This window comes from Eptatretus burgeri, chromosome 5 (genome assembly GCF_056783735.1).
Source record: "Eptatretus burgeri isolate ZD-2024b chromosome 5, Ebu_testis_v1, whole genome shotgun sequence".
NCBI classification, from domain to species: domain Eukaryota; kingdom Metazoa; phylum Chordata; class Myxini; order Myxiniformes; family Myxinidae; genus Eptatretus; species Eptatretus burgeri.
In genome coordinates this window covers 66014427-66032224 of record NC_140965.1, presented here as the reverse complement: position 1 = coordinate 66032224, position 17798 = coordinate 66014427, and the positions used below count along the sequence as shown (strand labels likewise).

Sequence of the window (17798 nt, the reverse complement as noted above, 5' to 3'; positions counted from 1 at the left end):
GGGAGGGTGAGGGGGTTGTAACATTTGTGACGATATTCCATCCCCAAAATGCCCTCCACATATACCTCCATCTCCTTCACCCCTCCCACACCCAATTTCAGCTTCCCACACCGATCCGGTTGCCGAATCAAACTTTCAATGGCTTATGTCAGACGCACCGAATGCGGAGCAATTCGTGACATCAAAGGAGGAGCCTTTCTGCCTTGACGATCATGTGTGCCGTCTGCTGTGGAAGTTGAATGAACACGACATGGTGAAACAAATTGTACATGCTGTCGTTGTATGGGTAAAGGCTCATTAAAATTTTAAAGGGATGGGAGTTAAAAAGATTATTAATTATTTATTTTTGTTTTGTCAAACTAAACTCCTCTGAGTTATGTTAATGGGACATAAAAACAACAAACGTAATGATAATTTGGGAGCAAATTATGTCTTCTCTATATGTATATATTATGTCTTCTCTGAACACGCAGGTAACCTCTGTGAGAAACCTGCCATGTTTTGCCATTTTTGAAGTCTCCCCTTCCGCTTACCTTCCACCGTACCCTCCGGCTCCCTCTTCCCACACCTCTCCTCCCATAACTGTGCCTGTGTCTCTCCCTCTGCACTCCCCTTCCCCTCTCTCTTTCTCCCCCATCTCTGCCTGAAGATGCCAAAGCAGTCTAATGGCAATGATTACATTGAATAGTTTGCCATTGCAGTATAGTCAAGTCAGGAATTTGCAAAGTCTTCAAGGTGTTGGTGACAGCTCATCTTAGGATATTGTCAAAAAAGAAAACCTGGGATCTTGAACATCCACAAACCAACGATAGAAGACACCTGTCAATTAATAGTATACATGTTACAATCAGAAATTGCTAACTCGTAAGTGTGAATAATATCTCAGTGGAGTGACTGATCACTGCGAGGACCATGAGATATCGAGATCGAGATTGTCGGTATAAGGAGAAATTAAACATCCTGAGTGAGATTTCAAATAAACAGTTGTGATCAAACAGAATGTGAAAATAGCTCTTTCTCACTCCTCCCTGCCCCCTAACTTCTCTCCCTCTACCTCACTCTTGTCCTTACCCCCACTTCTCATTAAGCTGTGGTTTGTGGCTCAGAAAGCATGCATGTCTTTTATGAACCGGTTTGCCAGGCCTGATGTTAAACTGAAGGTGATATGAGAAGTTGTAATTTGATCAGGGTGCTGGAGACAACTTGCCTAATCATCATGAAAGACGCCATGTCATATTTATAGCCCAACCGCTAATGCAAGCAGACGGGACACCCGGCTGAACACCCATCTGAGGGACGGCACACTTTATGATGCAACTCCAGCAATTTATAGTCAGGTCAGGAATCGAATCCAGGTGAATCAGTTCAATGCAAGACCACCACCTCTGCACCACACTGTAACACATGCTTACATTCCATAAAACCTCAATATAAAGCACCAAAGTGGTTATTAATAAACACACCTTTTAAGATTTTGTTCCCCAAGATACTTGAAGGGGGAACTGTGAACCTTTTTAAAACTGTGAACATGTTACGGATGTATATATTTTGACAATTTTGAAAAGAGAAAGATTGTTTTTCCTTTCAGTTTTCCACCAGTAAATGAAACATTAACCATTGTACCTTCCAATATGGAATATGCCCGGTTGTGTCATCATCAGTGACTTCACTGTTAATGAAAGAAGCAAAAGTGCATCGTTTTGTTTTTACACCGATATAATGCATGGTCATGGCAGAGCTTGTACATACATTACATGCAGGACAAAGACATTCGAAGACATCAGTGTAGTTCAGTGTGACTCACAAACACATTATAGTAAACTAGAAAGGCACTCGGTTGAGTGCATACCTCCGCCACACAATGCTGGATCCATGAGAAAATATCGCGCCAATACATTTTTGAAATATCATGCGATACAGTACTATATCGTTTTTGGCCCGATCTCTCAATGGTGAAGAATCACTTTAGAAATTAAATAATTCTCGAATCCGGATCCGGATCCGGATCTTCACCAAAATCGAATCAATTCTTCGTGGTCACACACCTAACCTGTCCACCAGGTTCCGTCCGAATGCATCCACAACTTTTTGAGATATCGTGCTATCTATCGTTTTTGAGCCCCATCTCTCAATGGTGAAGAATCACTTAAAAAATTCTAGTCGTCGGATCCGGATCCGGATCCAGATCTTCACAAAAATCGAATCAGTTCGTCCTTGTCAGACACTCAACCTGTCCACCAAATTTCATCCAGATCCATCCACAACTATTTAACATATCCTGCACACAAACAAACAAATGAAATTGCTCGTTGAGCAAGGAATTGCAGGAATAACTTGTCATATCTCCATGATCTCTGAAAAAACAAAAACCTGGAAATCAATTTGGTTCTTAGAAGATAGTGCGACTGTTTAATGAGTAATAGCACTTAGTTTGGTCATGATCATAACTTGGAAGTCAATCGGACTTGAAATGGCGTTTTTAACGCAATTTGAAATTTTTTGACCTGACCCCCCTGACATTCACCCCCCGACCGCTAAGAAGGGTGTTGGTGTGACACCCCAATGAGACATATGGTTGGATGCAGAATTGGAAAATGCACATTTTGGATTTGGTTTGAAGTCGATACGACCATTTTAGCGGGTGTTATTGCGAAAATAAGAATTTCGGTTTTTCGGTGACCTTGACCTTGACCTTTGACCTAGATTCACCAAAAACGACAAGTGTCTAAGTTGGACCATGGCCGACGTCCGTACCCAATTTGGTCATGATCGCTGAAACGGTGTGGCTGCTCCAGGGTAAACAAACACATAAACAGACAGACAGACAGACAGACACAGAATGACACACACAACCGACCAACATAATTGCCGAAATCCTAAGGATTCCGGCAATTAACAAACAGGGGTGAAAACATAACCTCCATCCACCAAAGAACGGACAAATACCTATAACATACCGGATTTAAACTTGGGTTCTGAACTCTGTTGAAATGGCAACACTAAACAGGCCAACCCACATTTGATGCTAAAATCCTGAAACAATTCAACAATTTGTTCCAAAGTTTATTTCAACACGTAAAGCACTATGATGGCCCCATCTTGTTAATTAACTATTTTCTGCTTTCTCTCATCCATCTGCAAGCGATTTGTCCAAGTGCAATTCTGAGTCCAATCCCTGGTTCCACTTCATAATATTTTCATGTTCCAAGCAACCCAATATGTTGTTCATATTTTATTGGCACGACCGTCACATTTTCCTCCCACTCGTATTCGTACGTCGCCATGATGCTGTGCGAACCAGAACTGTCAATATGTCTGGTGATTGCACTCACAGCATTGTTATTCCTCTTTGTTTACATCGACCTAAGTCTCGTGGAGGAGCTTGCATATAAATCACATGGACAAAGACATTGGCAGACATTGTTGTACCTTTACTTCAATCACAAGGACAGTCGTAGAATATGGACAAACACCTATAGTATATACTATATAGGATATATTTATAGGGTTTTCCATTGGATGAAAACCTGGGTTCGGAGCATCGTGAGCCACCAGTTCAGATAGGAACGCTAAACACGCCAGCTTTACATCTTGATTCCAAAGCCTGTAGATCTATTTTTGGACATGGTTTTGTTTTCTGAGGCTTAAAACGAGGGGTCATGCTTTTACATTCCTTTAAAATACAAATTCTCTCTCCCACTCTCTCTCTCTCTCTCTCTCTCTCTCTCTCTCTCTCTCTCTCTCTCTCTCTCTCTCTCTCTCTCTCTCTCTCTCTCTCTCTCTCTCTCTCTCTCTCTCTCTCTCTCTCTCTCTCTCTCTCTCTCTCTCTCTCTCTCTCTCTCTCTCTCTCTCTCTCTCTCTCTTCCTCCCTCCCTTCTCCACCCCCACCGTCTACATTGAATCTCAATTTGTTTTATCTCCTATCTGATCTCTTTGAATCCTACCCATTGGAAGGCTGCAGTAAACAGAAACTAGGTGTTTTGAATAAAAGCGAAATGCGGTAGAAAACAGGGACTTGATTCCAGCAATGCAGGCTCCCAGGATTCAGACCATGAACTGAACAACAGCAACCATTTCTCCAATAACTTATCCTGCCACCCAGGAAAAAAAAACAATTAAAAGATAGCCCCACCCCCTTTCCAACACCTCCCCTGCGTGGTACACACACACACACACACACACACACACACACACACACACACACACACACACACACACACACAATCTCATAATTGAGAGAATCATCATCAACAGTGCTTCAGGTTTAAGGAAGCTCCTTCATGCTCCAATAAGTAGAGGTGGATGATGAACAAAGAGGGGACGTGACCATGCAAGGAGTAATTTGGCAACAAGATGGACACGTCAAAACCAAATGGAGCAAATGGAATCATTTAAAAACAAGCATCGGCGGTCTGTGTGACACACAGTTCATAATGATTCAGCTATTTTGTTTACCTCTCTTGAGCTGTCCAGTTTTATGTGTAACTACTCCCGGCAAATTACGGTGCACAAAAAAGTCATAACAGATTGTACTTGAGGCGTATTATATTACAATGAGAAATGGAGATTGTGATACCATAATCTCTTCTCTGTGCGGCATTGTGAATGTCAGAGGGTGCTCTGGTGGCAGCTCATGGTGCAGCTGCTGGACAGAAAGTCATACAAAATCCATGGACGCCGCTTGAATAGCTGCGCCGCACGCTTCACCTCATGCTGATCACGCTGCCCTCTCCCCTACCCTCCCCATCCTCATTCCGCTTCGCACTCACTGCATGCCGGAAAGGTTCAAATCCAAAAAGCATGGCCATATGGAGGAGATGGAAGAGGAAGCTTGTTGGATCACACACCTTTTGGATGGATGAACGGAACGTGAAACAGGCCAATTTTACATCTTCATTCCAAAGCCTGTCGATCTATTTTTGGACATGGTTTCATTTTCTGAGCCTCAAAACTAGGGGTCATGCTTTTACATTCCTTCAAAATACGAAACATGTCTCGCAGTCCAAAAAAAAAAAACTAATTGGATTTCAAAAGCCATGGCTGCCAAATGGCTGTGGCTGGTAGCATGGAAAAAATACATTTAAACATTGGACGGAAAGCTAGTTTGGGGAAACGATAAACGGCTATTAAATAATCTTGCAGAAATGAATCGTTCATACGAGGTGGACTTAGTGGATCAATTGGAGAAAAGCCTTCTTCATGCCCAATCAGGAGCCACAATATATATCGCTGGCTCACCATTGGCTTCCTAGATAACTCATTCACACTACTCAGTGGATTCGGTGGACCGATTCGAGAAAAGTCCCCTAACTGCCCAATGAGAAGCCACGATATGTATGGCTCACCATCGCCCTCCTGGCTCCTGATTCCTGCACCAGGTCAGTCTAGTCAGCTTTTGTAAGGGAAATGGTCCAAGAAAAACCCTGCAGCGTGGACTTTCGAGGGCAAAAGGCAGAAACAAAATTGCAATGGAAACTGCTTTCCTTGCCTGGAAATTCTCAAAATTCTTCAGCCAGAGACAAATGAAAAGGAAAGACAAAAAGAAACTGATGAGAGCCAGGCTCAATCATTCTTGAGTGACAGTAAGTGCCGGGATGAATCAAGATCGAAGCCCGATGCTGGCCACCCTACCCGAACAGCCGGTCAGGACAGTCTGGCAAAACACCTGTGGCTGTCCCTTGACCTGTGGCCTCTCCGGGCCTGGCTTCCCAGGGGAGCACTCGGGGCTACTGTGACCGTGGGAACGGCAGGCTGGCTGCCAACAAGCCGAATGCTTCACATACCTCTACATAGGATAGGTGGATCGCACTCGCTACAACAGGCTGAACAGCTTGATCAACAAACCACAGTTACTTCCAACAGTGGTAGTTTGACCTCGATTGGATTTAAGGCAACTGTTCCAGCATACCAAGTTACGGAACTTGTGGCAATTTGGATGAGGTGCAAACTAAAATTCGTCCAATTTCATTCTCAACAACCAGCACGTAGAGAGGTTGTTCTTTAAGCGCGCACATGAATGAATGATGCATACGAGCTCTCAGACAGGAAACATTTGTCAATGGAGGAGATTTGTTTCAGCAGGAAGGCTTCCTGATAGTCAATCGCAGAGACAACACCAGCCATACGCTTTTTATCATGTGCACATTTTCCTGGAAACATTTTAAAGAAAAAATCGTTTGGTCCGCTCTGACCTGATTTCATTTGAAAGACAAAACAACAACAACAACAACAACAACAACAACAACAACAACAAAAAATCTTTGGTATTCATGGTGCAGAAGTCACAAATACAGGATGGAGTATAAAATGTCAGGGAAACACATGATCTATGCACCCTCCTGGCTGAGGAATGATGATCATGAATATTAGAAAAACAAGGAGGAATTAAAATTTAAATAATGAGATGTAATGTGATCTTTCCTTCCAAGTTCACCGTTCATGCAGTCATATGGTAACCAGGGTAACCACACCAAGGTAATTCTGGACCAGGAAGGTTCCTCATGGGAACATAGGGGGTGGGGGGAGAATGCTACGCTTATTGTAAGAGTCCAAAGGTCTACAAAATAATAATAATAATAATAATAATAATAATAATAATAATAATAATAATAACATTGATAAATATCCACAAGACTGCCACATTGGATGTAGGCAATACATACGCCGTTCTCAAACACCAGGCAAGTTTCATCAAACTCACGGCAGTATCTGGATTTGAACCGCTGACTTGTATGCTGAGAGTCATGAGTATGTGACCAGAATCAAAGCCACTTCCATTCATTCATATCGTGAATTAATGAACAAACCCTCTCCCTCCATCTTCTTCACCCACACCCATTGCTGCCACCGTCGCTGCAAGTATTCCCTGCACAGAGCAATTATCAGGCTCTGCACGTCCCCCCCCCCCCAGCACCCGAAGCTCCCTTCACCAACCTCTCATACAATGTTGTCTTTTGTGTCCCGATCCCCAAGGCTACAAAAACCGGCGAGATTCATGGAGAGTTGCTACGACCAACTGCTGGACCGAAAGGTCCATAAAGACCTAAATTGAGCTTTTAGCACAAAGGGGAAAAAAATTAATAAAAGTTGTTTCGAACACAATTGAATAAAAAGTGTTGTTTCATGGCCCTTAAATGACTACACTGACTCTACTTAGCCAAGCATTTGACCGTTATTGTTCGTTCTGCTGATGATTCGATGATAAAATTCCCGTTTCCTTAAAGTCTTGGGTTCAAGCTGACGATAAAAGCCCCATAAAATGAAATTACGTCATTGGTGATAAATTTTATCTCATAAATCTTTTTTTGCCAAATCATCTGGATTGGCTCACAGTGGTGGTGCGGGTAAAACTTGGCGCATTGCCCTCACTGCTGTGGGTTTGATTCCCAAGGCTACTTGGTAGACATCCTGACATACACAAGAGTGGCAACCTGCCCAGGATCAGTTCCGAGTCATGGAAATAACGACTAGTCCTGAGTAACACAATCCTCTAATCAAGGATACGGACCTCCACTACCACCAACACCAACAGCAGATCACAACTAAATAATCGTATCTGTAATGTGGTCTAATCTACACTATAAGAGAGACGTTTTTGTGTCTGTCTGGCTGTCTGGCTGGCTGCCTGTGTGCAGCCATTTTTCTCAGAGATGGCCAAACAGATATTTGTCAAATGTTCAGAGGTTCGTTAGTGAGTGCCAGAGAGTGTTTTAGGCAGAAAGTTTTTTTAGAAAAATTTGAAAAAGAAAAGTTGGATTTTTTTTTTTAATTGCTCTATCGTCTGCCTAAGCCTTTGTAGCTCTGTGAAAGGTAATATTAAATGATCCCCAGCCCCATTTGTTAGTTGGTGTAGGAAAGTGTTTTAGACCCACCCTCCCCCCCCAAAAAATGAAAGAGAAAAACAAAAATTGATTTCTTCAAAATGCCAACAGGATTAGAACAGCACCGAGCAACACCAGGTACCCCTGTTAATACCCTTATAAAAGCTTCTATGAATCAATAAAAAACATGTTTACACAGCAATTCAATTTCTTCACCAGTGAGCACCACTAGGCAGTCATAAAAAAAAAAAATCTGATGGCTTGGTGTGAAATGAAGTTGCATCTACAGTGAGTGGTAAGGACACAACACAGACTCAACAATCCCTGTGTATGGAACCAAAGCAGAGGACCAAGTTCTCTCACCTGCACTCTCCTTTTCCATTACGCAGGCGGTGACACGTCCCACCATTTATACAGGGTTGTATCGAGTCATAGCACTGCAGGGCTGCACCTGGAATGGCAACGGGACAGAGTCGAGATGGGCACACACAACGGGACAGAGTCGAGATGGGTACATCAAGGGCAAGGCCAGACAGTGTGGTTTTCTGCACGTGACGCAACCATGCGTTTGCTATATTAATCGATCCACAGCAGTCGTGTTAGGTGATAGATAGGTCAGAATCCGGATTTTTAACATACTACACATAAGACAAACCAATCGTGGCTGTCCCAATGAAAACACGAGACACTTGGCATGCAGCAGGCGACAGCTGCCCAGAGGAGAAAGGAAAATGTAATTTGCTCAAGCTCTGTGGCATCTAATGAAATCTCCAACAAACCACATGTGGTGGGGATTTGGCGGGTGCACTAAACAACAGGTAAATGGGAAACATAATACTGAGGCAGCCTGCCATTCTACGCTTCACCTGCAAAAAATAAAATAAAAACCCAATCACTCTCACACCTGTTCTGTCCTAGTCACCACTTCATACTTCTCACTCACTAGCAGAAGCACCTCAGACATCACTTCTAAATCAGAAATAAGCAAAACGACTTGACAGTTAATGGAGTGTGGATAAATTACAGGCAAAATGGCCTCTCATCTCACGTTGTATAGCCTTGTGTTATCATATTAGAACTCTTCAGGAGGACAGGTGAGAAGCCAAACGAACAAAGGAAAGAGAGCAATGAAAACAAAAGGGGTGTTCGTACATTTTAACGGATCCGCATTTGAACAGACTACAGTGGAGAATGAAACACCGCTGTCTGTTTATCTACAACCACAAACACACCAACACTCGGACATCTCCTTTCGCGATGATAACATTGGGGCATTCGTTCAAAGCCCTGCTCATTAGAGGAAAACTAATGGACTGCACACGCACTCGCCATCAATGGTCCACCTTGGCTAGAGCTCAGAGGGTGGGAGCTCAGAGGTTTGCGCGCGTGTGCGCACGCGCACGCACGCACACACACACACACACACACACACACACACACACACACACACACACACACACACACACACACACACACACACACACACACACACACACACACACACACACACACACACACACACACACACACACACACACACTTCTTCCAAGCAGGCAACATTTTCTTCTGACATATCCCTTTATTTGGGCGGTGCATAGGCAACAGACCGCTGCCTCGAGCGCTCCTGAAAATATAATTAATTCGGGTTACGGTTATAAAGTGAAAACATGTGTACTGCTTCTGTGCATATATAATGCATTGTGGTTGTATAGCTCGGATAATTCCAATTGCACCGATCCTCCTCCAAAGGAAGAAAATTTGCATTTCCTTCATTGCATCCCTCAAGAAATGTCTATCGTCACATTTCTGAACTAAAAATTGAAAAAAAAATAACCCAGTTTGCTTTGCATGTTTGCTTTTCTTCAATCGTCATTTTTTTCCAACTTCAGTGCCAATTCACCCCTCTCACCCCTCCCTCTCAAAGCAACCATTACACTCTTCTCCCTTCAAGCCTCCCTCTCAGCTTTCTCAAAAACTACCCCTCACATTTCTCCCTCAACTCTCCCCACTCCTTCTCCCACCATACACCCCCCTCACTCACCCTTCTCAAGATTCCCCCCCCTCACCTCCACAAAGCTGTCTCCTTCCCTGCCCTCTCTCCTCCATCTCATTGCCCCACCTCCTCAAATCTTCAACTGCCTTCTGCCCCCTCCCTTATCACTGTACCTCAACCCAGCACCACATAGCCTTTTCTCCTCCTCATCCAACTCCCTCCCCAAGCTCTTCTACAATACCCCACTATCTTTCTACAACATTAATTACCTCCCCCTCCCCTGCCCCCAAAGCCTCCTCCCTCCCTCTTCATTAACAGTGTGGACCTCAAATATCTGAGGCCTTCGCACAAACTTGACAGATCTTCCCATACAGGTTGCCACTGATAAACCAGACATAATCTGCCGAACTGAGACTTTCCTCCCTCAAGACGCCTCTGACTCCCTTGTATCTCTCCCTGGTTACTCCCTCCTCTGGTATGACAGACCTGAGCCTCGTCCTGGTGGAGGAATTTCTCTCTTCATCAAATACTCTATTCCTCACTCTACATGCACTGCCCTCACTCCCCCACACCCCCAGGAATAACTCACACCTCATATTTATATGTGCACTGCACAGTCCACCAAACAATGATCACCCCATTTACACCTCACTGTCCGAAAACATGGACCAACTTCTATCCTCTCATCCGAACTCTATGCCTGGTGTTGGCTTAATGGTTAGGGTAGTGGGCTTGGGATCCTAGGGTCCTGAGTTCAAATCCCGCTCAGCTGTTGAATTAACACCAGGTGGGGTTGACTCTGCCTGTCATCCTTCCGAGGTCGGCAAAATGAGTGCCAGCATGCTGGTATACTGTGTCGGAGTGGCGACCCGTCCAGGATTGTTCCCAATAGCCAAGGAGACTGCTTCGGTGGCACCAACGCTCTGCACAGAGTATGGTCCTAATGGATGGATGGATCCGAACTCTCTCTTCCTCATGTGTGGTGACTTAAATTGTCATCATGCCAGTTGGTTGGGTGTGGGTAACTCCCTCACCTGCCATGGCACTTCAGCAAAAGACTTCTGTGACTCATTGGGACTGACTCAATCAGTCAACTTCCTGACTCGGATCTCAACCAACGGAACTCCATCTCTTCTGGATCTGATTTTGACAAATTTCCCTGAAAATATCTGCTGTTCTTCCTCCGCTCCAATCGGTTCTTCTGACCACGTGCTTGTCAAAGTGGACATCTCTCTGGCTGTTATCAGAGAACGACCTCAGCGACGTCGAGTCTGGCATTTCACTCAGGCCAACTGGCAGGGTCTCTAAGCAGCCATCAAACTTCTAGACTGGTCTCCCATCGCAACTTTCTCCAACATCAACTCGTCCTGGGAATTTTTTTTAAGAAACTTGCTTTCCCTCATGCACAGATTTATTCCCTCTCATCTTCAGTTGTCCAACCCTTCCTCCCACCCATGGTTCACTGAAGCTTGTGGCAAGGCAGTTGTCCTGAAACAACTTGCCTTTGCCTCATGGAAAGCAAACCCAATTGAGGGTAATCTCAGTTCCTTCCATTAAGCTCAGAACAAGTGTGTATCTACCCTCAGGAGCCAGGAAACAACTCATCTCAAGTCCTAAATCATTCTAATCTCAAGTCTGAACTCTCAAACCTCTCTCCCTCCTCCAAATCCTGATGGCATCTAATCAAATCTGTTTCTGGTGGATGTTCCCCCTCCATCACCTCCCATACCTCAAATAGCCGCACTGCTGACACCAAACGTGAAAAGGCTGAATGCCTAAACTCGGTGTTTGCATCTAAATTGTGTTCGAAACCCATTGCTTTCAGCACCCACCTTACCCAGTCGCACCCAACTGTCCCTGGACTCTGTGTCCTTTTCTCCTGACAAGGTGGAGAGCTTGCTGTCAAACCTTGACTCAGATTCTGCAACCGGTCCAGACGGCATCAGCCCACGTGTTCTAAAAACCTGCTCCTCTGCTCTTGCTCACCCTTTCTCTGTTCTAGACACCCTCTCATTTGCTCAAGGTCATCTGCCATCTGCTTGGAAATTAGCGAACATAACCACCCTGCATAAAAAGGTGCGAAAACAGATCCCTGCAACTACATACCAATCAGCCTTCTCCCAATCATCAGCAAGGTTATGGAATTCATCATCACTTCAGACATGAAATCCTTCCTCTTCTCCAATGGCTTGATTTCCGATCATGAATTTGGTTTCAGACCAGGTCACTCTACCCTGGATATGCTGCTTCTGCTCTCCCAACAATGGATGGACATTCTCAATGCTGGACATGAAATCAGAGCCATATCCCTGAACATATCGCGTGATTTTGACACAGTCTGGCACCCTGCCCTGCTCACCAAACTCTCTTCCTATGGTATCTAAGGCCATCTCCACTCATGGCTCGCAGACTTCCTCTCCTGTCGCAACCAACGTGTAGTCCTAAATGGAGTTCTCTCATCACCTTTTCCTGTCCAGGCTGGAGTTCCTCAAGGCAGCATTCTGGGCCCTGTTCTTTTTCTGGTTTTCATCAATGATCTCCCTGACTCTCTGGAAAATCCTCTTTTGTCTCTTTGCTGATGACTCCACCCTCTGCCGTACCATCTGTCATCCGTCAGACCGGTAAGCAACAGCTTCTTCACTCACTGCAGATCTGGATAAAATTACAACATGGTCCAACACGTGGAACATGTCTTTCAATCCTGACAAATTTCACACTCACACTATGACTCTCCGATAGAACCATTTAGAACCCCCCTCCCCCCATCTACTTTCTCAACAGTCCTCTTGAAGAAGTCCTTTTATTCAAGCTTCTGGTGCTCACTATCTGCCATGATCTTTCCTGGGAAAGCCACATTTCCAACCTGGCCTCCAAAGCCGGTAGTCGACTGGGAATCCTCCATCGTGCAAAGTACTTCCTCGGCCAACCTGAGCTCCTAACTACATACAAAGCTTTCGTCCACAGCCTGATGGAGTACTGCTCTCCCCTCTGGGCTGGTGCTCCTGCCTCTCACCTTTCTCAGCTTCACGCTGTGGAAACCAAGGCATTTAGGATTATATTGGTGTCTCCCGCAATGAGACTGAGTCGTTGGGCCTCTCACTCTCTCACCGCAGGCAGGTCGGTGGTCTTTCTGTCTTCTATCGTCTCTCTCCGGTCCCCCCCCCGGCTCTGTTTGAGATATGTCCCCACCATATTTCCGCAGTGCGCCCAAGGTCCGCCAACAACCCCTTTCTGGAAAAAAATACCAAAATCACGAATCACTGCTCACCTTCACTCTCTCATTCCTCTTTTTTCCCGCCTTTGGAATAAACTCCCACACTCTGTTCAATCCCATTCTTCCCTCCAGGCCTTAAAAACAGCTGTTCATCACCATCTCTTATCATCCCCCATCCAAATCCTCGATCGTTTCTACCCCCGTTAATCCACCCCAAGCCCACCACCTTCAAATTCCCTGCTTTCCTTCCTGATAGTCCCCGTAATGTATTCCCCATATTCCCCGCTCCATCCCTCTCCCTTCCACAGATCTCCAAATATCTCTGTTCCCCACTGTTTTGTTGTTGGCTCTCCCGCCCCTCTTGTGTCATGCCCCCCTTGCTGTGCGTTTTATGTTAGCTCTCATATGAGCCTCGATAATGTATACAAAAAAAATTCCTGATGTTAAACCCATTATATACATTATCTCCTGATGTTAAACCCTTTATATGCATTATCTCCTGATGTTAAACCCATTATATACATTATCTCCTGAAGTTAGACCTATTAAATACATTATCTCCTGATTTTAGACCAATTATATACATTATCTCCTGATGTTAAACCCATTATATACATGATCTCCTGATGTTAGACCCATTAAATACATTATTTCCTGATGTTAGACCAATTATATACATTATCTCCAGATGTTAAACTCATTATATACATTATCTTTAGATGTTAAACCCATTATATAAATTATCTCCTGATGTTAAACTCATTATATACATTATCTCCTGATGTTAAACCCATTATATACATTATCTCCTGATGTTCGACCAATTATATACATTATCTCCAGATGTTAAACTCATTATATACATTATCTTTAGATGTTACACCAATTGTATACATTATCTCCAGATGTTAAACCCATTATATACATTATCTCCTGCTGTTAGACCCATTAAATACATTATCTCCTGATATTCGACCAATGATATACATCATCTCCAGATGTTAAACTCATTATATACATTATCTCCTGATGTTAAACTCATTATCTACATTATCTCCTGATGTTAAACCCATTAAATACATTATCTCCTGATGTTAAACCCATTAAATACATTATCTCCTGATGTTAAACCCATTGTATACATTATCTCCTGATGTTAAACCCATTATCTCCTGATGTTAAACCCATTATATACAATATCTCCAGATGTTAAACCCATTATATACATTATCTCCTGATGTTAAACCCATTATATACATTATCTCCTGATGTTAAACTCATTATCTCCTGATGTTAAACCCATTATATACATTATCTCCTGATGTTAAACCCATTATATGCATTATCTCCTGATGTTAAACCCATTAAATACTGTTGTGGTTGACCAAATTCGCAAACCACCATTCAGGTCCCTTAGGTGAGATATCTCGGTAAGTATATGTGTAGTTAGGCCCAAACCCGTTGTCTAGAGGGAATAAATGTCATTCATGAGGGCTGCGACTCTTCAGGATAGCCGTTTTTCTTTTACTATCTTTATTTTGGACCAACCGCAATTATTACCACCACCAACCACGTCTCAACAGCCATCACAACAACAACCACCAACCACAACGCCGCTTCACCACAACCGCCACGACCTTTACCGTCACAACTCGCCACCATCGCATCACCGTCATCTCGCGCCACTCGTGGGCACCGATGCTGGACTCGTGTAGGGCGCGCACCGAGCAGCGTGTTCAAAAGCATCGCGGACTTACCGCAGAAAAACGGATCAAAAACGACTCACGCCCACTTTTGTTCCGTCCAATCGGTGAGCGAGGGGCGATTTGGCCCCGCCTCCAGGGCGTTGGAGGGCGGTCGCTATATGCAAATTCATGGATCAAAAAGCATTCACGCCCACTTTTCCTCGGGCCAATGGGGAGCGAGGTGAAAGGTCGGAGGCAGAGGGTCAAAGATGAAAGAGCGAAGCCACGGGGCTTATAAAAACGACTGCGTTCGTCAGAAGAGGGCAGTTCGCAGGAGGAAGAGTTCGGAGTTGGAAGTGGAGAAGAGAGCAGTTCGCAGTTAGCAGTTCGCAGTTAGCAGTTCGCAGTTGGGAGTTCGCGGAGTCGGAGTGAAGAGGACGGAGCTGTGGAGAGGCGGCGGCGGCGAAGGCGGACGAGGGGGTGCTCGCGTCGGATTCGGGGAACTGCGGAGAGAAAGGCCGGCGGCGCGACCGAGGTCGTGGTGGAGACGCTCGTCGCGGGACCCGCAATTTTGTGAAATCCTCCTTTGCCCGAGCATCAGCAACCCCCTCCTGTTTCCCCCCGCGCTGAGATAGTGCGACAAAAGGGGGCCCCCTTCCCACCCCCGACCAGACACTGTCCGCGAGGCCCGCGGAGTTGAGGCACCACCGCCGCGTCTCATCATCAGACGGGTAGGCCCGACACGGTCTCGGCCCCAGGCCCGCCTACCCCCTCATCCTGGAGGGTGGTTCTCTTTTCTTTTGCTTTGGGAATGTGTGTTGTCGGCGCCGTCTGTGAAGTAAAATTGTATAAGTGTTGCCGAGTGCCCGGTAGTCGGATAGATCTGCATTGTTGCATTTGCTTTTTGTCTTCTTCTTTTACATGTGCTTTTGGTGGAATTGTATATGTGTGCTTTCCGTTCATCGCGAAATAAATGTGCTTATTATTGAACTGTTTTCCCGCTTCGCTTCGTCATTTCTTTCATTGAATCCCCATCTTGCTTCACGTAAAGGGTTGGTTGTGGGCTAAGACGCCCGATAAGTAATCGAACCGTCGAGGCCGACGAATAACACCGCTCGGTTATCCCGATAGTACGGAACGGGTCGCTTAAGTGGCCCGTGTCCGAAGTCGACCTGCGGCGAGGTGCGATCGCCCGGTCTACCCTCCGTGTGGGTACTTAGGTAGGTCGAATTTGGCGAGCAACCCTATCCCACGCGGGGGCCGATTGGCTCGATCGTGGTGAGACCGAAAGGTCCACCCGTGACTGGTTCCCGGCGTTAGTCCGAGAGGGTCACGACTGGATTGTCCGTCCGGTGGGCGACGTGCCGCGATTCGAGTTACGTGGCCGTTTGCACGCCGGCGGGCGCGAATCCGCAACAATACATTATCTCCTGATGTTAAACCCATTAAATACATAATCTCCTGATGTTAGACCTATACTATTAAATACATTATTTCCTGATGTTAGACCTATTAAATACATTATCTCCTGATGTTAAACCCATTATATACATTATCTCCTGATGTTAGACCCATTAAATACATTATTTCCTGATGTTAGACCAATTATATACATTATGTCCAGATGTTAAACTCATATACATTATCTTTAGATGTTAAACCCATTGTATACATTATCTCCAGATGTTAAACCCATTATATACATTATCTCCAGATGTGAAACCCATTATATACATTATCTCCTGATGTTAGACCCATTATATACATTATCTCCTGATGTTAGACCCATTATATACATTATCTCCCGATGTTAAACCCATTGAATATATTATCTCCTGATGTTAGACCCATTATATCCATTATCTCCAGATGTTAAACCCATTAAATACATAATCTCCTGATGTTAGACCTATACTATTAAATACATTATTTCCTGATGTTAGACCTATTAAATACATATTCTCCTGATGTTAAACCCATTATATACATTATCTCCTGATGTTAAACTCATTATCTCCTGATGTTAAACCCATTATATACATTATCTCCTGATGTTAAACACATTATATGCATTATCTCCTGATGTTAAACCCATTAAATACATTATCTCCTGATGTTAGACCCATTATATACATTATCTCCTGATGTTAGACCCATTATATACATTATCTCCTGATGTTAGACCCATTATATACATTATCTCCCGATGTTAAACCCATTAAATACATTATCTCCTGATGTTAGACCCATTATATCCATTATCTCCAGATGTTAAACCCATTATATACATTATCTCCTCATGTTAAACCCATTATATACATTATCTCCTGATGTTAAACTCATTATCTCCTGATGTTAAACCCATTATATACATTATCTCCTGATGTTAAACCCATTATATGCATTATCTCCTGATGTTAAACCCATTAAATGCATTATCTCCTGATGTTAAACCCATTATATACATTATCTCCTGATGTTACACCCATTATATACATTATCTCCCGATGTTAAACCCAATAAATACATTATCTCCTGATGTTAGACCCATTATATCCATTATCTCCAGATGTTAAACCCATTATATACATTATCTCCTGATGTTAAACCCATTACATACATTATCTCCTGATGTTAAACCCATTAAATACATTATCTCCTGATGTTAAACCCATTATATACATTATCTCCCGATGTTAAACCCATTATATACATTATCTCCTGATGTTAGACCCATTATATACATTATCTCCTGATGTTAAACCCATTATATACATTATCTCCTGATGTTAGACCCATTATATACATTATCTCCTGATGTTAAACCCATTATATACATTATCTCCTGATGTTAAACCCATTATATACATTATCTCCTGATGTTAGACCCATTATATACATTATCTCCAGATGTTAAACCCATTATATACATTATCTCCTGATGTTAAACCCATTATATACATTATCTCCTGATGTTAAACCCATTATATACATTATCTCCTGATGTTAAACCCATTATATACATTATCTCCTGATGTTAAACCCATTATATACATTATCTCCTGATGTTAAACCCATTATATACA

At 43.7% G+C, this 17798-nt stretch overlaps 1 protein-coding gene across 1 annotated transcript in view; it reads right to left on the bottom strand.

The window, feature by feature from the left end:
• The window catches only part of LOC147026597 (neurogenic locus notch homolog protein 1-like), an 85548-nt gene that overhangs the window by 63222 nt on the left and 4528 nt on the right, over nucleotides 1-17798 (bottom strand). The window contains exon 2 of the mRNA XM_085882167.1: nucleotides 8184-8271. Coding sequence (XP_085738293.1) covers nucleotides 8184-8271 — 88 coding nt within the window. The remainder of the gene's footprint in view (nucleotides 1-8183; nucleotides 8272-17798) is intronic.